Raw genomic sequence first — 24,928 nt, 5'->3', positions numbered from 1 at the left:
TATTTATTTATTTGACAGACAAAGAGAGAGAGTACAAGCAGGGGGAGCAGCAGGCAGAGGGAGAGGGAGAAGCAGACTCCCTGCTGAGCAGGGAGCCCAATGTGGGACTGGATCCCAGGACCCTAAGATCATGACCTGAGCTGAAGGCAGATGCTTAACCGACTGAGCCACCCAGGCGTCCCAATGAGCCACCCAGGCACCCCTGCCCAGAGAGTTCTAAATAAGATGAAACCAAAGAGAATAACACTAAGACACATTATAATTAAAATGTCAAAAATTAAACAGAGAATCTTAAAAGCAGTAAGAGAAAAAAAAACTTCTTTTTTTAAAATTTTTTTTAAAGATTTTTATTTATTTATTTATTTGAGACAGAGAGAACGAGAGAGAGAGAGCACATGAGAGGGGGGAGGGTCAGAGGCAGAAGCAGGCTCCCTGCCGAGCAGGGAGCCCGATGCGGGACTCGATCCAGGGACTCCAGGATCATGACCTGAGCCGAAGGCAGTCGCCTAACCAACTGAGCCACCCAGGCACCCGAAAAAAAACCTTCTTGCATACAAGGGAACCCCCATAAGATCATAAGCTGATTTTTCAGCAGAAACTTTGCAGGCCAAGAGAGAGTGGCATGATATATTCAAAGTGCTGAAAGGAAAAAATCTTCTGACCAAGATTACTCTACTCGGCAAGGTTATCATTCGGAATTGAAGGAGAGATAAAGAGTTTTCCAGAAAAGCAAAATCTAAAGGAATTCATCACCACTAAACTGACCTTACATGAAATGTTAAAAGGGATTTCTTCAAGCTGAAAAGAAAAAGCACTAACTAATAATGAGAAAACATATGAAAGTAAAAATCTCACCAGTAAAGGTAGTAGATCAACCACTTATAAAGCTAGTTCAAAGGTTAAAAGATAAAAGCAGTAAAACTAACTAAAACTATTAATGATTAGTTAAGGGATACCAAAATAAAAGAAAGTAAATATAACATGAAAATCGTAAAACATGGGGGGAACATAGAGTTTTTAGAATGCATTCAAATTTAAGTTGTTATCAACTTAAATAAGACATATATATATATATATATATATATATATATATATATACACTGTTCTATGTGAACCTCATGGTAGCCACAAAGCAAAAACCTATAGTAGATACACAAAACATAATGAGAAAGGAATCTAAACATAACCCTAAAGAAAGGCATCAAACCACAAAGGAAGAGAACAAGAAGAAAAAAAAAAACATAGAGGAACTATGTGCCAGAAAACATCTGACAAAATGGCAATAAGTACATAACAATAATTAAGTGTAAATGGACTAAATTTTCCAATCAAAAAACACAGAGTGGCTGAAAGGATAAAAATAAGACAACTATATATGCTGCTTACAAGAGACTCACTTCAGATATAAGTACACACACAGACTGAAAGTGAAGGAGTGAACAAAGATATTCCATGGGAATGGAAAGAAATCTGGTTTAACTATATCTGACAAAATAGACTTTATTTTATTTTTATTTTAGAGAGAGAGAGCACGCATGCCTGAGTTGGGTGGGTGGAGGGGCTAAGGGAGAGAGAGAAAATCTTAAGCAGGCCCCACACCCAGCATGGAGCCTGATATGGGGCTTGATCTCAAGACCTTGAGATCATGACCTGAGCCGACATCAAGAGTTGGATGCTTAATCAATTGAGCCACCCAGGAGCCCCAAAATAAAATAGACTTTAAAGCAAAGACTGAAATAAAAGACGAAGAAGAGTGTTACATCATGATAAAGGGGTCAAACCAACAAGATGATAACATTTGTAAATATTTATGTGCCAACACAGCCCCTAAATATATAAAACAAATACTAACAGACCTACAGGGAGAAATTGACAGTAATACAATAATAGTAGGGGATGTTAATACCCCACTTTCATCAATGGATAGATCATCCAGACAAAAAACCATTAAGGAAACACTGGCCTTAAATGACACATTAAACCAGATGGACTTAAAAGATATATACGGAATATTCTGTCCTCAAACAGCAGAATACACATGCTTTTCAAGTGCATATGGAATATTCTCCAGGTTAGATTACATGTTAAGCCACAAAACAAGTCTCAATAAATTTAAGAAGATTGAAATCACTGTTAACAATAGAGAACAAACTGAAGGTTGGAGGGAAGGTGGGTGGGGGATGAGCTAAATGGGTGATGGGTATTAAGGAGGGTGCTTGTGGTGATGAGCACTGGGTGTTGCATGTAAGTAACAAATCACTAAATTCTACTCCTGAAACAAATATTATACTATATGTTAACTACTAGAATTTATACAAAAATTTGAAGGAAAAAGAAAAAGATTGAAATCACATCAAGCATCTTTTCTGACCACAGTGGTATGAAACTAGAAATTAATTACAAAGAAGAAAACTGGAAAAATCACAAATATGTGGAGATTAAACAACATGTTACTAAACAGCCAATGGGTCAATGAAGAAATCAAAGGGGAAATTAAAAAAAAACAACAACCTTGAGACAAATGAAAATGGAAACACACAATCCAAAATCTGGGGGATGCAGCAAAAGCAGTTCTAAGGTGGAAATTCTTAGGGATACAGGCCTACCTCAAGAAACAAGAAAAATCCCAAATAAATAATCTAACCTTACACCTAAAGAAACTAGAAAAAGAAGAACAGATGAAAGCCCAAAGTTAGTAGAAGGAAGGAGATAATAAAGACCAGAACAGAAATAAATGAACTAGAGACTAAAAAAATTAGAAAAGATCGATGAAAATAAGAGCTGGTTCTTTGAAAAGATAAACAAAATGGACAAACCTTTAGCTAGACTAATCAAGAGAAAAAGGGAAAAGGCTCAAATAAGTGAAATCAAAAATGGAAGAAGAGAAGTTACAACTGATGGTGTAGAAATACAAAGGATTTTAAGAGACTGCCAAGAACAATTATATGACAACAAATTGGACAAACTGGAAGAAATGGATAAATTCCTAGGAACATACAATCTTCCAAAACTGGACCATGAAGAAACAGAAAATCTGAATAGACCAATTACTTTACCAATTATTAAAGAGATTGAATCAGTAATCAAAAAACTACCCCCTGCCCCCCCAAAACTCCCAACAAACAAAAGTCCAAAGCCACACAGCTTCACTGGTGAATTCTACCAAACATTCAAAGATTTAATACTTATCCTTCTCAAATGCTTCCAAAAAATTGAAGAGGTGGGAATACTTCCAAACCCATGTTAAGGCCAACATTACCCTGATCCAAACCCAGACCAGGACACTACACAAAAAAAGAAAATTACAGGCTAATATCCCTGATAAATGTAGATGCAAAAATTGTCAACAAAATATTAGCAAATCCAATTTAATAATACATTAAAAGGACCGTACACCATGATCAAGTGGGATTTATTCCAGGGAAGGAAGCATGGTTCAATATTTGCATATCAATCAATGATGACACACACACAAAAGTATAAAAGTCATATGATCATCTCAATAGATGCAGAGAAAGCATGTGACAAAATTCAATATCCATTTATGATAAAAAAAACTCTCAACAAAGTGGGTATACGAGGAACATACCTCAACATATTAAAGGCCATATATGACAAACCCATAGCTTACATCATACTCAACAGTGAAAAGCTGAAAGCCCTTCCTTTAAGATCAGGAACAAGACTAGGATGCCCACTCTTGCTATTTTTATTCAACATTATATTGGAAGTCCTAGCCACAGCAGGTAGGCAAGAAAAAGAATTAAAAGCATCCAAATTGGAAAGGAAGAGTAAAACTGTCGCTTCTTGCAGATGACATGATAACGATATACAGAAAACCCGAAAGATTCCACCAAAAAACTGATATAAATGAATTCAGTAAAGTCACAGAATATAAAATCAATATACAGAAATCTACTGCATTTCTATACAGTAATAATGCAGTAGCAGAAAGAAAAATTAAGAAAACAATCTATTTAGGGGCACCTGGGTGACTCAGTCAGTTAAACGTCCGACTCTTGGTTTCAGCTCAGGTCATGATCTCATGGGTCATGAGATCAAGCCCCGAGTTGGGCTCTGTGCTCAACGTGGTGTCTGCTTGGGATTCTTTGCCTCTCCCTCTGCCTCTCCCACCACTTGCATGCACATGTGCATGCGCGTGCTCTCTCTCAAATAAATAAAATCTTTTAAAAAAAGAAAGAAAACAATCTCTTTAACAACTGCATGAAAAAGAATAAAATACCTAGGAATAAATTTAAGCAAGATGGTGAAAGACCTATACACTGAAAACTATAAAATACTAACAAAAGAAATTGAAGAAGATATGAATAAATGGAAAGATATTCCATGCTCATGGATTGGAAGAATTAATATTGTTAAAATGTCCATACTACCCAAAGCAAGGCACAGATTCAATGCAATCCGTATTAGAATTCTAATGGCTTTTTTCACAGAACTAGAACAAATAACCCTAAAATTTGTATGGAACCACAAAAGACTTTCTCTAGCCAAAGCAATCTTGAGAAAGAAAAACAAGGTTGGAAGTATGACACTCCCTGATTTCAAGCTATACTACTAAGCTATAGTAATCAAAACAATATGGCATTGGCATAAAATTAGACACATAGATCAACGGACCCAGAATAGAGAGCCCAGAAATAAACTCACACCAACCCCTAAGCAGTGGTGGGGCAGGACTCATACTGGGGCTCCCTAGTTCCACCCCAGAGGCAGACCACCCCAACAGCCTTGTGGTGTGATGGCCAGGCACAGAGGGTAGAGGTGACAAAGCGGCCAGTGGGATTCCAGTGTGCCGGGGGGTGCGGCCAGGGCCCTTCGTTGGGGGTGAGCTGCTCCAGGCACCTTCGCAAAAAGCACCATAAAGGCTCTCAAGAAATGTTGGAATCAGTGTGCCGAAAGGTTAGACTACTTTAGAACCCAGATGATACAGGGAAACAAATTTGGGCTCTTAGCTAGGCAAGCTATGGGAAACTTCCTGCCTGAGCAACACTCCTTCTTAGGAAGAGTGTGTGCACGGCTCATGGGGCTCTTTCACTCCTGTGGGTACTGCAGCTTCATCTGCAGAGGCTGGGCTTGGAGCAGCAGATGAAGTCAGCCCCGCACTCCCCTGAACCCCCAACCTCTGGCCAAACCATGACATGCTGTGGAGGCCTAACGGACAGCATCAGGTTGTCAGGAACTGTGGACTCCCCTCCTCCCCCTCAGAAGCTCACTTTCTGTGTCCTTGGCACAAGTGACCTCACCTCTCTGGGCTGGTGTGTAACATAGCCAGGGGGAGGGGCCAGGTTACTGTTCGGGGCCTCTTCCCTCTCCAAGACTGATTCAGAGCCTGTGGTTGGGGTCTGTTGTGAGGCCTGCCCCGACACCACTGTTTGGAGGGAGGCCCGCTGTGATGTCCAAATTAGAAAGGGGAACCAGGGATTTCTGAGCTCCCACTAGTTCCTGCAACTTCCTCACTGAGTTTTGGTTTCCTGATCTCTGAAGTGGAGGCAGTATTATTTACCTCTTAGGGCTCTTGGGGACCTAAAACTAGATATTCACTCATGCATTCATTCAACAATATTACTGTGCGTATCCTAGTAGGGATACAGCAGTGAACAACACAGGCATGGGCCTGCCCTTGGGGAGCGTACCCTCGGGGGTGCAGACCTGAAACACAGAGAATGCATCAAGAGGAATAAGACAGTCTGGGCTGAGGCCAGGGGGCGTGGAGGACAAGGCCTGGGAGGTCAGGATAAGAACTTGGGAGCATCAGGGGGGACGGCGCATAGTCCCACTTCCACGTGGAAACCTGCTCTCTGGCTGCAGAAGGAGAGCAGATAGGAGGGCTCGGGTGGACAGCTGCCACGGGACCTCTGAGGAGAAAGCTGGCTGGAGGGGTGGGGGCCCCCTTGCCTCCCTTTGCACCCCTTCTCCCAGGGTCTTTCCTGATCTCTGGCTCCAGCCTCCAGGCGCTCTGCAGGAATGCGGAAATGCCACGCCCACGAGCGACTGCTGATACTCCAGGTGCTTATGAATATTATCTCCCCGCCCTGGGAGATTACCCAGAGCAAGCCAGTGTGTGGAAAAAGGACCCAAGAGCCCTGGGCAGGGGTCCAAAGTACTGGGTTCACTGGCCCCTCCTGAGCTTGCCGTTGTGCCTCAGATAAGTCACTTGCTTCCCAGTGATCTTAGTTCCCTCATCTGGTATCAATGGGACTAGCACTGAGTCTGGACTAAATTCAAGTCCAGACAGTGTTTTACTGTAGAAAGACCCCAAGCTTTAGGGTCAGACAGGCTCAGACGGGAATCCTTGTTTGGATTTGAGGCTATGTGGTCCGACGCTGGCCACTTTGCTTCTGGAAGCCTGCAGCTGGCTAGGGGCCCACACTTTGAGAAGCACTGCCCTAGAATAACATCCCTCAGGGAGGACAGCCTCTGATCTGCTCACTTCTATGCCCCAAGCAGGGCTGGGCTTATAGCAAATCCTTGCTGGGTGCCTGGGGATCCTGGGCTCGGAGTGGTCTGTTTTGGCTGTGACTGAAGTGGGTGGAGGGCGGGTGTGGGTCAGGGGATGTTGGCAAGAAACAGATCAGGAGGAGGGTAGGGCTTCTAATGCCAGGCAAGGCGCTGGGACTTGGGGTCGCTGAACATAGTCCCCAGAAATGTCCACATCCTCATTGCTGGAACCTGAGCACGTTACCTTCTGTGGCAAAAAAAAAAAGGACTTAGTAGATATGATTAAGTTAGGGAATGTGGGATGGGGAGATGATCCTGGATTATCCTGGTGGTCCCTAAATATAGTCACAAGAGCCCTTCTAAGAGAGTGGCAGGAAATTTGGCTACAGATGGGAGAAGGAGTTGTGACAAAGGAAGCAAGAGGGGCAAGATGTGAGAAAGGGCTCATGAGCCAAGGGGAGCAGGTGGCCCCTGGAAAAGACACGGAAAATGCACGGAAAGAGATTCTCCTCTGAAGCCTCCAGGAGCAACCAGCCCTGCCAGCACCTTGGTCTCAGACTCCTGACCTCCCAAACTATAAGGGAATCCATCTGCCTTGTTTTTGGCCATTGAGTATTACAGCAGCCCTAGGAAATGAATGCAGGCCGATATCCAGCAGGAGCGGTGGAGGTCACTGGGTGGGGCACATGGCCAGAGAGGTGACAAGGGCCACTCTCTCCGGGAGTCTCCCCTTGGCTGGTGCCACCATGCCCCTGACCCAGCCCCACCCTGCCCCAAGGGCAGGCCCAGTTAGGCCCTTCAGAATTCTCCACTCAGAGGGACACCTCCACCACCACCCCCTCCCCCCGCCCCAGCAGGGATAAGGGCCTTCGGTCAGGTCAAGGCTGATTTTTGTCCCCAGACGGAAAGCAGAAAGGACATGTTATCAGTCATCAGGGAAGCTGGGAGCCAACCTCATGGAGGGCCACACGAAGCCCTGATGCCCTGGCAGTCTCAGTGGGAAAATCAACCTCTGGCTGTTCGTGGCCTCCTTCACCCCCCACCCAGGCCCCCACCAGTCCAACTGGTTCACCATCCTCCTCTGCCCAACCCCTCTGCCCACTGTTTCCGGGGCCTGGAGGACAGAGCACGGCCACGGCCACACAGGACGTGTGCTCTGAAGGCCCTGGCTCCGTGGCTGCCGTGTGTGACCCAGGCAGGCCCAGCCTCTCAGCTGGCCTCAGCCTCATAGCCCCCCCTCCCAGGGTGGCCATGAAGATCGGAAGAAAAGGTGGGCATTCATGGTCCATAGTGTGCCCCGCACCCAGAGGACAGCCAATCAGGGGGGGCTGCTATTTCTGTTGTTGCTCAGAACGTGGCTTTGGCTGACTCACTAGCTTGTGTCACTTGGGTAATTTACTTATCTTTTCTGAGCCTCAGTTTTCCCATCTGTGAAGTGGAGCTTAAACAAGCATAGGGTTGTGGGGAAAGTGGAATGAGGTCATAAGTCCAAAGGGTCCAGTACCACCCTGGATGAATAGGGTGTTTTCCCGTCTGCATTTAAGGCTCAGCTTGGAGGTTTGCTCCCTGGGATGGGCTCCCTGGGCCATGAACCGCCTCCTCTGGGTGCCCAGCACACTGGGTTTCAGTCCTTGGCACATGCTGCACCGAGCTGCTGCCCATCTACTCTTAAACTAGACCATGAGCAATGACAGGTGGTGAGACCTGGGGTGGGGGGCTTGCTTTATTTCCCTTTGCACCCTTAGCACCCAGCCCAAGGATGGGGATAGGATGCCCACAGAATGATTATACATGGAAACAATGGCCAACGTGTACAGCGGGCACCTAGTGGGTGCCCGAGTAGCGTCAGCTGTTGTTGCTAAGTGCTTATTGAATACAGTTCCCTACGGACTAGGGGTGAAGGCAGCCTCTTCACCAGGGGGTCACACAGGTAAGAGCAGCGGGAAGTGGCATGCATGACTAGACTGAATCGTGTCAACAGCCTTCTACGGGGTCTACTCTCTGTGCTTTGTTCTTTGTTTTTTTTTTTTTTTAAATATTTTATTTATTTATTTGAGAGAGACAGAGATAGTGAGAGAGAGCTCGAGCAGGAAGGAGGGGGAGAAGCAGACACCCTGCGGAGCAGGGAGCCCGATGCGGGGTTTGATCCCGGGACCCTGGGATCATGACCTGAGCCGAAGGCAGAGGCTTAACCATCTGAGCCACCCAGGCACCCCTGTGCTTTGTTCTTTGTTTGCTTCGTGATCTAACTTAGCTTTGTGCTTGAGGCTGCTTCCTGAATGGGGGAGGGAATGGGGAAGGACACGGTCAGAGGGGGCCTTACCCATCAGGGCCGGATGTGGAAGGCTCCAGATCTCCATTTTGGAGAGACATTGCTCGGTGGTTTGGAAGATGGATTTGAGAGGGAGAGTCTCAAGGTTAGGAGCTGGAGGCAGGAGCAATGAGGCTTGTTCCAGAAGGCTGGCAGTGGAGGGGTGGAGGGCCCGGGACCCAAGTCTATGGCAGGACACTCCACACCTGGCTGCTGCAAGGACCAGAGGGGACATGAGGCCCAGGGGTCTGGCTGGGCAGTTTTGCTCCCACAACGCTCCACAGGGACCAGAACCCAGAAGGTGTGGGGCTGCGGCATCCGCCCAAGCTTTTCTCGAGTCTGATGCTCAATTATTGAGAGGAGACAAGTGTCCCATTGGGGCTGTAGAGCCTGTTCACATCTCTTGACTCACGTGGGCATCAGGCAACCCTGGGAGGTGAGCAGGGCAGGCTGCATGAGGACAGACCCCACCCCCTAGGAGATGAGGAAACAGAAGCCCAAGAGGGGCAGGGACTTGCTCACACCAAGGAGGGAGGGAGAACAGAGCTGAGAGCGGGGCTATGCAGTTGACTTTCCATGCCTGTGCATCAGAACAAATGCCCAAAATGTCATTCTGCATCCTCGGGGCTCAGCACAGTTTCCAGCATGTGGTGGGAAGTTGATAAAGGTTTGCAAATGAATGGACAGACGGACGGACGGACGGACAGACGGATGGATGGGTGGGGGGGGGGGGTTGGTCACACAGACCTGCATTCTGGGAGGCAAAGGCATGGTCTGTGGGAAGAGTAAGGAAAGCAACATTTGTTGAGCACTTTCACGTGCCAGGCGTTCTACCAGCGCCTTTCACTCAGCCCCCTCCGCAGCTAGAGTGCCCACAGACCGGTCAACGTATTCTCCATGCTGTGGGTGAGCTTCCTCAGCGCCACTCAGGTCTCTAGTGGGGTTTCCCTCAATACCCGGCATTGACTTTGCCATCAGTGCATGTATCTACATCTCATTCTGATCCTGTTTATTTTTTCAGCCTGGATACCTCTTGGGGGTAGAATCCTGGGGCATCCTCTCTCTCACATCTCCTGTACCCCAAACATCCAATGCTCTCCAAGCCTATTTTTTTTTTTTAACAGCCTCCTAGATTTTGCTCTTTTCCTTTCTCCTCTCTTATGGGCCAGTGCACATCCCCCTTCACCGATGGCCCCATCTCATCCTTCCGGTCCACGTCTTTCCGGGAACCAAAGCTCTCTTTCCAAAGCACAGAGCTGCCTGGCTTCCCTCCACCCTTGCTTCTAATCCTTCCATCTTCCCCTGAGACCAATGGTACAAGGTCCAAGCCCCTAGCCTGACCTACAAGGCTCTGCCTTCCCAATTTGGCCAGCCCTCTTTCTCCTCTGACCCGAGCACCCCTAGCATAAGAGCGGGTGCATCAAAGGGGCTCAATGAACGTGGACCGAGCTGGGTTTGTGGTTACTCCCTCGGCGGCAGCATCAGTGCCTGGCCATTTGAGGGCTGTCCTGGAGAGCTTGGGTGAACACCTCACATGACTAACCAAATGGCAGAGTTGGGCTCGAACTTGGGATTCCCGATTGTAAGGACAACGTAGCTAGAATAAAGGGCCCACAAGTTCTGGAGTCAGAGATCTCTGTCCAGGTCCCAGCTGTGTGGCCCTGGTCACGCGCTCTGAGATTTAATGTGGTCCTTTAAAAATGGAAGTCAAAGCGTCTACCTCGGCGGGCCGTTGGGAGGATGGAACAACATGAGGTTGGCAAAGTGCTCATGAAGACTTCCCAGCACAAAATGTTCGACCAGCACCTGGGGAACGACTGCCACCTTCGCGGTCGCCATTACTGGGATCCCCCTCCCCGGGGCGCTTGTCCCGCACAACACACACACTCAGGGCGGTTACCTGTCTGAGGCTCCCCTCGGGGCTGTGACCTCTGTCCCACTCCACACCTGCAGCTTCAGGGGCTTCTCTTCCTGCTGCATGGGTTCTCGGCTTTGGTTCCTGGTCAGCTGAGAGCTGCCAGCCCTCCGAGTAGTCTCCTGGGCACTGTGGCTGGTGGGCCCGCAGCGGAAGAGCTGCTGGTATGCTGTGCGGAAGTCTCTGTTCAGCGTGGCGTACAGGATAGGGTTCAGGGCTGAGTTGGCATAGCCCAGCCACAGAACAACAGCTTCAATGGCCTCGTTGATGTCATCATCCCCTACCAGCCCCCGGTAAACAAACACGGTAAAGTAGGGGAACCAGCAAATGATGAAGGCTCCCATCACGGCGGCCAGTGTCACTGTGGCTTTGTGCTCCCCGATGGTAGCCGCCTTCCAGGAGCCCATGTGATGGATCCTCTTGGCCTGATGCCGGGCAATCTTGAAGATGCGGTAGTAGGTGATGCACATGACCAGCAGCGGCAGGTAGAAGGTGACCAGCCCATCCACCAAGCCGTACACCAAGTTGACCTGCACTTTGCACTTGGGGATGGTGTGATTGAAACTGCTGTTCTTACTCCCGCTGTTCCACCCCAGATGGATAGACAGGAAGGACAGGGTGATGGAGATGACCCAAATTAAGACAAGGGAGACAGCCACCCGGACTGGGGTGACCAGCACGGGGTAGCGCAGGGGGTCCGTGACAGCGCAGTACCGGTCGAGGCTGATCATGAAGAGGTTGAGGATGGAGGCCGTGCAGAGCATCACATCCAAGCTGGTATAGATGTTGCAGAAGACCTTGCCGAAGCTCCACTTGCAGGATAGCTGGTAGAAGGCCGAGAAGGGCAGCACCAGGAGGCCGAGGAGCAGATCGGTGATAGCCAAAGACACAATGAAGCAGTTGGTCAGACTGCGGAGCCGGCGGGTCAGGCCCACAGCCAGGCAGACCACCACGTTGCCGGCAATGGTGATGAGGATGAGGACAGTGAGGACCACGCTGACAGTGATCTTGCATGGGGGAGAGTCCAGACAAAATGAAGAGGCTGTGCCATTAGGTACCATCCTGGGACCCTACGGCTCCGTCCTCTGCCGGCGGACCCTGGCCACTTCTTGCCCAGCTTCCCAGTGTGTCAATTATGTCAACCACTGGGCTCTAGGCTCCCAATGGAGCCAAAAGAAAATGTCCAAATGTGGGGAGGTGACAATGACTGCCCAGTGCCGTTTTCCTAGAAATAAATAAAGCAGTCTTCTGGGAGGTATCGAGCATGAGTATGAATGAAGAAGAGCAAAAGGAGAAAGCTCCTGGTTAAAATTCCAGTCCTCACATCACCCCCTGCTGAGCCAGCTTCCTCCAGGGACTGGAGCAGGTCTCTACTCTCCAGGTTTTGCATAGAGAGTGAGGCACTGGAGCATGTATCTGGAGGTGGCTTTCGTTTTATTCGGGAGGGATCATGTGGCGATGTGGCCGCATCCTTCTCCATAGCTGGTGGAGGCTCCCACCCATGTGATGGGGGTCAGGGACTGCTGCATCTGCCTCTTAGGACCACTGGCAAACAGGAGCTGAAAACGCAAGCATCCAGTGTTGAACACTTTGAAATCAGACCAAGAGCATGACCGATGCGAGATGAATCCTTCTAGACCTTCTACACCTTGACCTCCCTGGGAGACACCAGGAGGCACAGGGTCAATCTGGATGCCTCTCGTTAGGAGGGACTGAGGCAACCAGGATGCACAGCGGGAGGAGGAAGGGAGGCAGGATGCAAGGGGCTGGACCACTGTGGCACCCTGTGAGATATGGTTGGAGGGGTAGGACTATTTATACGGGAGAAAGAAAGAACTAGACACAGACTCTAAACACCACAAGAACAGGGGCTGCGTCTACTTGTTCACTGCCAGTTCCCGGTGCCTGACCCCAAAGGTAGGCAGTAAGCATCTGATGGATAAATGATCAAATGAGTGAATAAATGAGCAAATGTAATGGCTTTGCTCCGATGAGGCACTGAGAGCAGTGTCTGGCACTGTTGGTTTCACAAAATGTCATCGTACCATAAAGCAGGAGCTGATCAACTTTCTCAGCAGAGAGCCAGGTAGTAAGTACTTTCTGCTTTGCATCCCCCAAGGTCTCTGCTGGAATGACTCACCTCTGTCCCTGTAGCCCGAAAGCACCTACACGGACAATGTGCAAATTAAAGAGTGTGTCTGTGCTCCCATGAGACTTTACTATGGGCACTGGCATTTGAATTTCGCATAGCTTTCACGTGTCACAAAATAGGATTCTTCTTTTGATTTTTTCCAACTCTCTAAAACTATTTCCAAACGCTTTAAAAATGTAAAAGCCATTCTTAGCTCATGGGCTGTGCAAAACCAGGCAGAGGGCCAGATTGAGTCTGCTGTCATAGTCTGCCAGTGGCAGGCCCTGCCCACACCTGCTCCAAACATCGCTCTCAATCTTTTCTTATCTGGCGGCACATGTGGTTGGTCAGCCGGCGCAGAACTGACTCAGTCTCTCCGATGGCTGCCTGGCAGCCCACGGGGTGGCTGGCCACAGTTGATCCTATTATGCCTTCATCAGGGGTATTTTGGTGGTTTCCAGCTCCTTCCTCCCTCCCATCTTCCTACCTTCCTTCCACCTGTCCCAATGCAAACCTCACTTTAACAGAAAGGCTGCACACACAATATGTCTTGGTTAAACCCCAGAAATCCCCTCCTACTGGTGATATTCTGTGATTCCAATCGATGAAAAACAAGTGAAGGCCCTGCCGATTCCCTTTCATGCTAGCCGATCCTGGTTTTTCAGAGAGCAGCTAGCAGGCAATGTACTGGGATCTGGGAGCCTGCAGAAATCAGGATGACAGTGGAATCCCTCTCAGAAGCAAGCTAATCGCCATGTGACATGAATTAAGCCTCTCCTAGGCTCTGGCCTGGAGCGGTTTTGCAACCTGAATATGAGAAGCATCATTTAATCGTAACCACTGTGTTGGTGCAGGGATCACGGCTCCTGGTCACCTTCTGCCGCTCCAGCTGGTTCAGCCACCGTGCTTTGCGAGCTGGGCCTCTGGGTATTATTTTTAGAAGATCTTTTCATTACATAAATAACGCAAGCAGCATGGTTCTCACTGGTACATTTAATTAACTGTGGACGAGATAGCAGCAAGGCTATCTTTTTTGAGAATCCCTATTTCTGATAACAATTTTTTTTTTCTGAGTTTCTTAACAGCCCGGTGTAGGTATTTTGGCCCCGGACCAACGTTTTAGCTAATGTTTGGGGTTTTCAAATCTGAACGAAGCAGCCTTTCACATAATTTGAAATCCATCCTCCCCTCCCTTCTTCTTTCCTTCTCTTCCTTCCCTCTGTTCTTTTCGGCCCGTATTTCTTTCAGACCTTACAACACGGCCAACGCTGTTCTAGGTGCTGGGGGCACAATGATGAACAGAGCAGTGCTGGTCCCTTTTCTCATGGAGTTTCAAAGAAGAATCACTACTGTCGTGTTTCTCTTTTACAGCCCAGGTCCCAGAGTTCCTGGTGACCTTCCGTGAAGGCAGGAGCTTTCGAATGGAGCTTCACCCACCCTATAGCCTGTGGGTAGAGAGACCGCCCCAGAGCCATAGCACCGCAAGATCACTGTCACTGTTTTCATCATCCCAGACAACATAAAAACACTTTCTCGAACTTTCCTTTCAAACTTTCGAAGCAATGACAAGCTTATTACAGTAAACCCAGTATCCCGAGGGATACAGAAAAGGCCGACTCTTTGTGTGGTCACACGTCCAGGCCCTCCTGCCTGGAAGGTGCCTGCTGCTGATGGTTTGGTGTGATGGGGGCCTTCCCTTCTTTCCCTGTGCTTCTCTGTGTACACGCTCTCCACATTACGGAGCAGCTCGGTTTCCCTAATTCCTTTATTGTATTAGCACACCCCTCTCGGTCACTTAGGCTTCACTCCCTCTTTTGAGAACCTATGCTGTGGCAATCAATATAGCCTCTGTCGGGCTAAATGTGTGAAGGACGTCTGTGACAGCAGGTTTGCACGCAGCAAAAAGCAGGAACCCACCAGAGTGTCCAGCAGCAGGGGATGGCTTGAGAGATCATGGTGCATCCTCACTGCAGGATCGCTCTGGGCATGCTGAGATCGCATATTAAATGAAACATCATCTCATCCTCACAATAACCCACGAGTGAGGGAAATCACTGCTGTTATCTAGTGCCTGGAAGAGTGAGGCTCAGAGAGGCCCAGTGATGTCACAGGCCTAGTAAGTGGTCAGAGAGTCTGGATTCACACTCAGCTCGCACTCCTTCAGCCTGCCTTAATGCCTGTGCTCGGATCAGACTTCACCCCGTCCTTCCAGCTGGATCTCACCAAACACTTCTATACTTGTCCTCTAACTCTGCCATTCAGTTAACCCAGCTTTTCCCCCAAACGTATCACACCCTCTCACTCTTTGCCTTTGCTATCTCCCTCACCTGCAGCTCTGCTCTTCCCTCTGTTCACTTCGACTACTCTCCTTTCAAGGCCCTGCTCAAACACCTCCATCTCCCTGGAGCCTTCCTGAATGCCTGGAGGCAAAAGCATTCTCCCCCGTACTTTGCACCGAGTTATACTTTGGCACCTACTGCCTTGCAGTGTTAATATGGCTCTGTGTTTGCCCTCCCCACAGGGCCTGGATCTTGCCCACCTCTCTCCACCCCCCATCCACCCATCCACCCACCCACCCACCCACCCACCCATCCATCATCCACCCATCCATCCATCCACCCACCCACCCACTCACCCATCCATCATCCACCCATCCATCCAGCCATCCAGCCGGCCAGCCCGCCAGCCAGCCAGCCAGCCACCCATCGATCCATCCATCCACCCACCCATCCATCCATCCAGCTAGCCAGGCAGCCAGCCAGCCAGCCACCCAACCATCCATCCATCTACACATCCATCCATCCATCCATCCATCCAGCCAGCCAGCCAGCCAGCCAGCCATCCAACCAGCCAGCCAACATTTTCTGTTGTCTATATAACAGGAGAAGTACAGGGTACCTGGAGTGTGAGTGAGTGTGTGTGTGTGTGTGTGTGTGTGTGTGGTTTCCCCACCTTGGAAATATATGGGTACTCCCCTTGGGATTCAATGGGTCTGGTTAGTATCTGAATTGATATGTGAAAATGGGCCTATTTTCCCCAGCATTTTATGGTGAACGTTTTCACACACAAAAAGTTGAAAAACAACAAAATACACGGTAGATCGTATCCAACTGTCCATGAAGATTAGATAATTGACTGCTCACCTCTCATTGTGTGAAAATCACATGAAATTCATTAAAAGCCTTCAGCCACTTCCTCCCCCAATCCCATAGGCTAACCACGATGTCACAGCTGCACATGTCCCACTGCTCATCTTTGTCTTAATAGCCTTTCAAAAGGCACCTTCTGGAGAATTGGCTCAGGGTTGCAGTACTCCCCGCTGCCCCCTGGGGAGGCTTCTGACCTTTACCTGCGTTATCACCTAGCAAATGCAGCCCTAACAAAGAGCAGGGACCAGCTCAGAGTCTGCTCATTGCGGGCCTCTGTGAGGCCATGCTGGCCAATTAGCCCCCAAGAGCAGCCCCGGCCCAGCGTGATAAGTGCACTCTCTGCACTCTCTGATGGGTTTTAAACCCGCCGTGCTGGGCTCTGTGCGGGGGAGGTCTGATCCGTTTTCCATTACTAGCTTTGGTTGGTCTCTAAGTTTAGATCCTTGACGTGCCATTCAAGGTTCTTTGTGACCCGGTTCTGTCTCTTCTCTTTCGTCTCAGCTCCTGCCTGCCATGTGCACTTTCGTGTCCTAGGACAACACTTTGAGAAACACGACACAGGTGACATTTCATTCCTCTGGTTTTGAAAGTGCCAGGCCCATTCTGACTCTGTGCCTTCACATATGCTGTTCCTCCTGCCTGGAATGCCCCTCCTCCTTCCTCTTGGCTGGCGAGCCATCATTCTTCCTGTAAGACCTGGCCTCCTCTGCTATCTCAGCCAGGAAGGCTTCCAGAGGTACTCGCTCCATTCCCTCACTTCTACCTCCCACTTGCACCCACCTTTGGCACAGGCTTGGGGTTTCTGGGGTGCGCTGGGTAGAATCCTGGGTTTCCGGTGCCCCAGGAAAACTCTCCTCCTTGGGGGGTCCTTGGTGATTCATCATCAGAATGTGTCTCCCCAGGAATGGAGTTGTGGTGGCTGGGATCCAGAATGTTATTTCCCTCCTCACTCCTCCCATGCAGCACAAAGAACATGGGGGCTTGGGGGGGTCGAGGGTTGCCCCACCAGCACAGACGTAGCCCAGAGGCAAACCCAGGTCTGTCTCGTGCCTCAACTTCCCTCTCACTAGTCTTCACAGACAAAATCCCAGAAGAAATGCCACTGGTGGTAGATTCTGTTTGCTAACTAGAAGGGTGAGGCCTTCTGGAAAAGCCACTAGTCTAGGGGCTCGGGCCTCCTCCCTTTCAAATCTTATCAAACTGAGTCCAGCACTTTCTTTTCCCTTTTCACTGGGAAATGAAATGAAGTTCCCCTTTCAAGGTTTAAGAAACTAAGCTCCAGGCACAGGGAGCTGGTACTGTGCAAGCAGCCCACAGTTTGGGGGGATCAGTTAAGGCTGGTGTGATTGGGTTTCTCACTGGGCCCGACAGATGAGTCTGGTTTTCCAAGCAATAATTTACACTAGGAAAAGAAAACGGGATTCATCAGACAATGCCTGTGTGCCAGGTACCTCCTGGGTGATCCAGTAGGAAGTCCTGTGAAGGAGGTGATTCGATGCTTATTCTGCAAACCTCGGCACGCAGGGAGGTGAAGGGGAGCGCCAGGGGCTGAAAGCAAGGACTCTGGACAGATCTGGGCTCTAATTCCGGTGCTGCCACTTAATAGCTTTGTGAGCCTGGGCACTTTACTGCCACCTCCCTGAGCCTTAGTTTCCTCATTCGTAAAATTTGTAAGATAAATATGCCCTCCCTCACTTGGTGGATGTGAAAATGCAGAGTAAGGGTCTGGCACATGGCAGGTTCTCTCCGAATGTTATCTGTATTATTGTCTAAAGCTGTCCAGCCAGGAAATAACATGCATGAGCACTCCATATATTTATTGAGTGCCTTTCAGGTACTGACCCCGTGCTGGGCTCTTGGAACACAACAGTGAGCATGACAGACACATCTAGAAGCTTCTAGTACAGTGGGGGAGACAAACATTAAGTAACTCATGGTAGAATTGCTCATTTAATTACAGTTGTATTAAGAGTTCTATATATAAATGGGAAGTATAGGGAGCCAAAAGATTATATAATGGGGGGGTCCTGACCTGGTCTCGGGGTTACTAAAGGCTTCTCAAGGAAGGGATATGTGAGTTGACACATCGGTACAGATTGGAAACTCAATGACAGTGGGGGACAAGCAGGTTCCAGAAAGAGGGAAGAGCTCACACAAAAGCTCCACCAGGAGGGAGATGGTGGATTTTAACCCCAGAGCCATGGGAAGCCTCAGGGGTAGAGGGGGAGTGTGAGCAAAGGGTGATGTGACTGGAGGGAGGAAGGGGCCCCCTGCCCTGCTGTCCATACCAGGTGGGCTGTGGCAGTGGGCGTAGGCCTGAGCTGGGCCCTGCTGACCACCTCCTTTAATCACCGTAAGTTATGAGACAGAAGTCACTGGGTCCTGGAAAGGCAGTTCCTTGTCTTTATGAGCCATAATTTCTTCAAACCTCCCCCCTATAATTGGCCATTGCAAACGTCCTAGGTACCTGGTGAAGAACGCATTAGAAAGTAGCCCCAGCAACAGACCCTCAGGAACTCTGTCCCTGTCAGGAGTCCCAACCGTCAGCGGGGCAACTTTTCATTCCTTAAGGAGGGAAGACAAGCCTTTGCAAGCTCCAGAGTGGCCGTACCCCCATGGGGTGCTGGGCAAATGTGACCGAGGCTCAGCCAGTCCGTCGGAACTGAAATGACCTTGGTCTTCCCCAGGGTTCTTTCTTCCCACTTACAGATGCCAGCCAGGTCCACTTAGGAAAGGCTGACTGCCTGTTATGCGCCAGGAGCTCTGAGGCTCCTAGTTACCATCAGCCAGGAGCCTGGCGCAAGCTGTGAGGCCGGGGATATAAACCAAGTGCACAGGGCGGTTCAGACACAGCCAAGGGACAGCTAACAGTGGCCGCAGTGGGGACAACGAGGGGCTGTGGGAACTCGGAGGAAGGAGGTGCGACTCTGCGGCTGGTAGCAGGTGTGTGCACGCACGCTTTACTGAGTCTGAAAAATCCCATGAATGTTACGAACACTCAGACTCCTGACCCAGCGGTTGAGTTTCTAAGAATTTGTCCTGTGACTCCCCACAGCACTGACTGTGTGAGCAAAAGCTGGAAATGGTGTAAAAGTGCAGAGGACACAAAGCAATGAAGCCGTCAAAAAGACTGAGTAGGTTGCCTGGGCCCATGTGGGATGGTCTCCAAACATGTGCCGAGTAGGATAGGAAAAGGGGAAATGTGTGTGTGTACCCACGCATCCATGCGTGACTGCTCAGGAAGGATACTGGGACTTGCCAAAACGGGGTTGTTTCCTCTGGGGACCTGGGGGTTGAGCCATGGGTGGGAGAAAGACTTTTTTTTTTTTAAGATTTATTTATTTGAGAGAGAAGGAGAGAGCGAGCGAGCACGAGCAGGAGGGGGAGAGAGAAAGAGAGGAAGAGGGAATCTCATGCAGACTCCACGCTGAGTGCAGAGCCCGACGTGGGGCTTGATCTCAGGACCCTGAGATCATGACCTGAGCTGAAACTAAGAGTCGGATGCTCAACCAACTGTGCCACCCAGGCGCCCCATGAGACTTCTTTTACTATATGCCCTTTGGGACCTTTTGAATCTTTTTACCTTGGGTATGTATCACCGATTCAAAGCCTAACAGCCACACAGTTTGACAGGTGGACAAGGGAAGGGCAGAGATTTCCTGGCAGAGGGATGGAAGCTGGGTGATCAGATCACACCTAGGAGCAGGACCAGCCATGTGGTTGGTCAGGGCTCCAGGCCAGGGCTGGCACTGGGTCCGCTCAGCCCAGGAGCCCCTTATCAGAAATCCTCCACTCTGAGTTCATTGCCCTCAGGCACCATCCTCTCCCCACAATCACAGCACAGGTTTGGGGGTCAGACTGGTCATGCCATGCCCCTCCAACGCTTCCCTGCTGTTCGCATAAAGATGACCATGCCTGCCACACCCTGCAGGATCTGGCCTCCACCAACCTCTCTGGCTGATTCTCCAGGGGAAGTTGGAGCTGGGGATGGAGTGCTAAAGAGTTTGGACTTAGCAGTAATACCATAGGATTTCAGTCATGTGCGGAATTTAAGAAACAAAACAGAGGAACATAGGGAAAGATAAAATAAGACGAAAACAGGGAGGGAGGCAAATCATAGGAGACTCTTAACTCTAGGGAACAAAGTGAGGGTTGCTGGAGGGGAGGGGGGTGGGGGGTCGGGGTCACTGGGTGATGGGCATTAAGGAGGGCACATGATGTAATGAGCACTGGGTGTTGCATGCAACTGATGAATACTGAATTCTACCTCTGAAACCAATAATGCGGTATATGTTAACTGAATTGAATTTATATAAAAAATTTTTAAAAAGGAGTTTGGACTTAGTTCTGAAGGCAATAGAAAGCCACTGAAACTTCAGTCAGCGGGCCCAAGATTACCCAGAAAACTGGTCGCAGATCTGGGAACACGTTCTCCTGGTCCCAGTCAGCCAACCACCAGTGAGGACACTCTTCTTACTGGTTAGCATGTAGACAACTCTTACTTCACAACGGGCCTGGGGCTCTCTCTCTAAACATCATCTCCTTTACACTTTACCACAACATCTTGAGGCAAGAAATCTCTTCTGCATTTTACAAATGCAGGAATCAAGGCTCAGACAAGTTCAGGAACTTGCCCAAAGTCTCAACACCGTTAAGTGGAAAAGTCAGGATTTGAATCCAGGTCTGTCAGACTCCAGAGTCCGTACTGGGCCACTGCCTATTTATCTTATCTTTTCCTGTAGAGAAAGAAATGACTGTTTGGGCTTTTCAAAGAGATGGTGTGATTGCCTGGGCATCTGCAACATGAAACACTTCCTTCTTCGCAATAGCATTAATGTTAGTTTTTTATCTTTGTGGTTGTAGACTTCTAACCCCTTCCCGGCAGTGGGCTGGACATTTGGTCAAAAAAACATCCAGCCCACTGCCAGGAAAGGCTTTTGGTCGAGGCTGTTCTTTAGAGAGAAAGGTCCCAGATCCCAGTCATCTGAACTTTGGTCCCACCTTTCATTTCCTCCTGGGGCCCAAAACCACGGATTGTGTTTGCTTCTGTCCTCAAGTGTGTCTTGTTCCAAGCACTGCAGCCCCCTTGGTGGGGCCCCTCTGCACAAGCTGAGAGGTGAACAGATCTGAAGGTCGTCTGGGATTTGGGGTCGCTCGGCACAGGTTGGGGAGAGCCCCACCCACTCCTTAGTCCACAGTGGGGAGGTGGGATCAAAGTGGACATTCTATTGTGATGAATGCTATCACCTTGGCATCTCACTGAGGGGGACACGAGGTCCACACACTGGACCACAAGCAGGGACACTGATCACTTCTATTTGCTGAGCACCTACAGATAGTTTACTATCTCTGTGAGGCCAAGATTATTATTATTCGTGTTTGACAGATGGTGAAACTCAGGTTCAGAGAGGTTCAGATCACTTTTCAGGTGCACACAGCTAGTAAAGAGGCAGGCAGGGCTTGGAACCAGGCCTGGCTCCACAGTCTCTGAGTGTCCAAGACATGCATCTGGTCTAGCTCATTCCCTATTTGTGTGACCAGTTCTCATTGAGGTGTCTTCTTATCAGTGAGAGACCCCGCGCTGTTTGCCTGGCCTCTGCTAATGGTTGATGTGGGAACCTGAAGCCACATTTGGTGACAACAAATTCCCTTAGTTATTGTTTGTCTGAGAAAGTCTTTATTTCTCCTTCATTTTTTGTTTCAATTAAGGTGAAGATCGCATAACAGAGAGTTAACCATTTCAAAGTGTATAATTCAGTAGCATGCAGTACATTCACAATGTTGTAGTTCCAAAACATGTTCATCACCCCACAGAGAAACTCCATGCTCATTAAGCAGTCACTCCCCATCCCCTCTTGTCCTGGTCCCTCCCAACTACCAACCTGCTATCTGGCTCTTTGGATTTGCCTATTCTAGATATTATGGGCACGAAGGGCATGTAAAATTGGGAAGTGTGGGGCTAGGGGAGACCTCTGATTCTCTTTTCCACCCCCTGGCTCCTTTTCATCCGCCTAGATGCTCAGCTAAATACTTAGGCATCACCCTTGACCTCCAACCTACCAGCAAGCCTGGGGACTCTGAAATGTGTGTATCTAGGAAGTGGCTACTTTCCTTGGCCTCTGCCACCATCCCAGGGTTAGTCTAAGCCAGCATCATCTCTTGCCTGGACTTTTGTGACCGCTCTCCACTGGCCTCCCTTCTCTCTTGCCAACGCTGTACCATGACACCTCCCCTTGGCCCACAAGACCCCATGGGCCCTGTGCCCTACCTCGCTGGTCCCCTACATTATGCCCGAGGCCTCAGTGGGCACCTGGCTATCCTGACCTCGCTCCAGTGCCGTGGGCATGCCCCTCGCTCCTCCTTGGGGCTCTGCTTGTGCTGTGCTGTTGACCTGCACATTCCAATCACAAATGTCAATTCCACAGAGGGGCCGTCCTTGACCCCCCGAAGCAACTCTCTTCACCTCTATCATATCCCTCCATTCCGCTTCCCACGGATTTTTTTTTTCCTGGAATTTTTCTTGCTTTCCCTACTTGTTCCCTATTTCTCTCTCCCCACTGGAACGTGGGTGCCATGAGGGCCAGGGTCTACTCTGTCTTGTTCCCTGACAGGCACTTAGTGAGGGCTCAATTAATACTGACTAGATAGACTAAATGTATGTTGAAAACAACCATCATAACAATATAATATCCCATTTACTGGGCACTTTGAAGGTGCCAAGTGATGTTCTAAGTACCTTATATACTTTATCCCATTTAATCTCTGCAACAACCCTATTTTGTGGATTCCATTATTCATTTCCATCTTCTAGATAAGTAAATTGAGGTTTATGGTGTTTGATGACTTGGCCAAAGTCCACGGACAGCAGTGGCTTGGCAAGTGTGGGAAAGGCCTGGGGAAGAGCGAGTTGGACTGGGCCAAATGAAAATTCTGCCTTGGTTCTTCTGAGGGAGGTGAGACCCGTATTGCCAATGTTTGCAGGGGGGCCCAAATCTCTGCCATCCAGGGGGCAGGGGTGGGGTGGAGAGGGCACAGGGTTGGCAATTTGGACCCTGAGTTTGAGTTCCTGGTATGACCCCGACTGGCTGTGTTACCTCCATCAAGTCCCATACCCTCAGGTTTCTCAGCAGACAAGTGAGGAGATGGGCTTAGAATATCTCAAAGGTTTCTTCCAACAACTTTATGTATGCGTGTATGTGTAGAGGGGGTGGGAAGGATAGAATCATGAGCTCCCAAAATAACAACATAGGAGTGTTCTGTGTGGAAACTACATTCAGTGGTCACCCCGTGGCCAAGAACCCCTTCTACGGCATCCCTGAAAGGTAGTCAGCCCCGATCGCCTTGCATACCTCCAATGATGGGGGACTTACTATCTCAGAAATTATTTGCCAGCCAGTCACAGCCATTTAAAGACATTACAGAGCCCTACACACTCTTTGTTTTGGAGGCATACCCCCCTGCATAATAAATGCGTTGTAATAAATGCATATTCCAAAGAAAAGAGAATGTGTACTTAGCTGTTTAGTATAATGAGCTGTCACTGACCAGCTGTCATGGTGACACAATTGTAGAAGGCCAATTAAACATTTATTACTTGCAATTTTGTGGTTTTCTTTTTGTATTTCAGATCTGGTGTGTGTGTGTGTGTGTGTGCGTGTGTGCTCCTGTATGAGTTTGCAGGCATCTTTCGTAGGTTCCTTAAAGCTCTGAAGCCCCATAGAACAAAGTCCCCTTTTCCAGGCAGCTTGAGAGAGCTCCTTGTTCTCCTGAGTTTTTGCTCCTTTCTGAGCAAGCAGCCCTCGGGCCTCCACCTGGACTCCTCATCACCATCACTGTCACCACCGCCCTGCCCATCACGGCTGCCATCAGCGGCCTGGCCACCCTCATCTCCATCCCTGCATCGCCTCCCCTTACCTCCAGCCACCGCCGCCTCGGGAGCCAGGCACGGGAGCTGCCCCCACCATCTCGGGATCTCCCTCCGTCTCTGTTCTTCTTTCCCCCAGCCTCACTCCAGGTTTTGCCCTTGCAACAAGGTACACTTGCTCCTCCACGCGACAGTCCTGCCCCCAGCTGGGTCACCTTAACAATGGCGGCAGCAAACAGCTAGCATTTGCCGGGAACATTCACACACACTGGCTATCTTACATAATCCTCTCTGTCCTCTCCCACTTTCCATGGCCCCTCCACATGCCCATGGCCTCATTTCAGGTCCCGCAGGAGAATGCTATGGAGCACTCGGGGAGGTCACTCTGACCCTGTTTTGCAAATGTGGCACAGAGAGGCCAGCTGCCTAGGCGAGGTCACACAGTTGGTCAGAGGCAGGCAGAGCCGTCTCTGTCTCTCATTCCCCACAGCTTACCCTGTCCCCCACCTCCTGTGTTTCTTTTTTTTTTTTTTAAGATTTTATTTATTTGAGAGAGAGAGACAGAGATAGTGAGAGAGAGCACAGCGGGGAGCAGAGGGAGAAGCAGGCTCCCCGCCGAGCAGGGAGCCCGATGTGGGGCTCGATCCCAGGACCCTGGGATCACGATCTGAGCCAAAGGCAGACGCTTAACCGACTGAGCCACCCAGGCGCCCCACCTCCTGTGTTTCTCAAACCTCATTCACTCACGCACCACCTCCAGGGTTCTCGCCAAACCCACAAAATACCCGTCCTGTTTTTTTTTACTTACTATTTTTCTTTAAAGTGATTGAATTTATTGCAAATGGAATTGTTTTATCATTGCAATAACCAGCAGGATCACTCTCCTTCAAACAGGTCACCCTGAAAACTAATGTGGCGATTAACCCATGTTACATTCCACGTGGCTACTACTGCACAAAGAGTCAGCCCTGTCCTTCTCAGAAAGGCAGACCGGCCTGCCCGGGGAGGTGTTTAAGACGGACTGGCACCACGCTGATACTTCCCCTTGGACACAGAGAGGAAGGTCTGAAGAACCGAAGAGAACCCTCTCTCCGTAGGA

The 24,928-nt window shown here is 49.3% G+C and overlaps 1 protein-coding gene across 3 annotated transcripts in view; it reads right to left on the bottom strand.

Moving 5' to 3' along the window:
* The window catches only part of HRH2 (histamine receptor H2), a 54,574-nt gene that overhangs the window by 20,763 nt on the left and 8,883 nt on the right, over nucleotides 1-24,928 (bottom strand). For 2 of the 3 annotated variants that reach the window (XR_004075390.2, XM_006732506.3), the window contains exon 2: nucleotides 10,671-12,244. Coding sequence is in view for 2 of the 3 variants with exons in the window: in XM_006732506.3 (XP_006732569.2) it covers nucleotides 10,671-11,746 (1,076 nt within the window). In the remaining variant the exon portion in view is untranslated. Of the gene's footprint in view, nucleotides 1-10,670; nucleotides 12,245-23,879; nucleotides 24,295-24,928 lie in introns of those variants that run through there. The other variant, XM_031027253.2, reaches the window with a different exon arrangement.

The sequence above is a fragment of the Leptonychotes weddellii genome, chromosome 7 (genome assembly GCF_054177405.1).
Source record: "Leptonychotes weddellii isolate Sample4059 chromosome 7, ASM5417740v2, whole genome shotgun sequence".
NCBI lineage: Eukaryota > Metazoa > Chordata > Mammalia > Carnivora > Phocidae > Leptonychotes > Leptonychotes weddellii.
The sequence above is the reverse complement of the archived record's forward strand: the minus strand, read 5'-3'. Positions and strand labels throughout refer to the sequence as shown.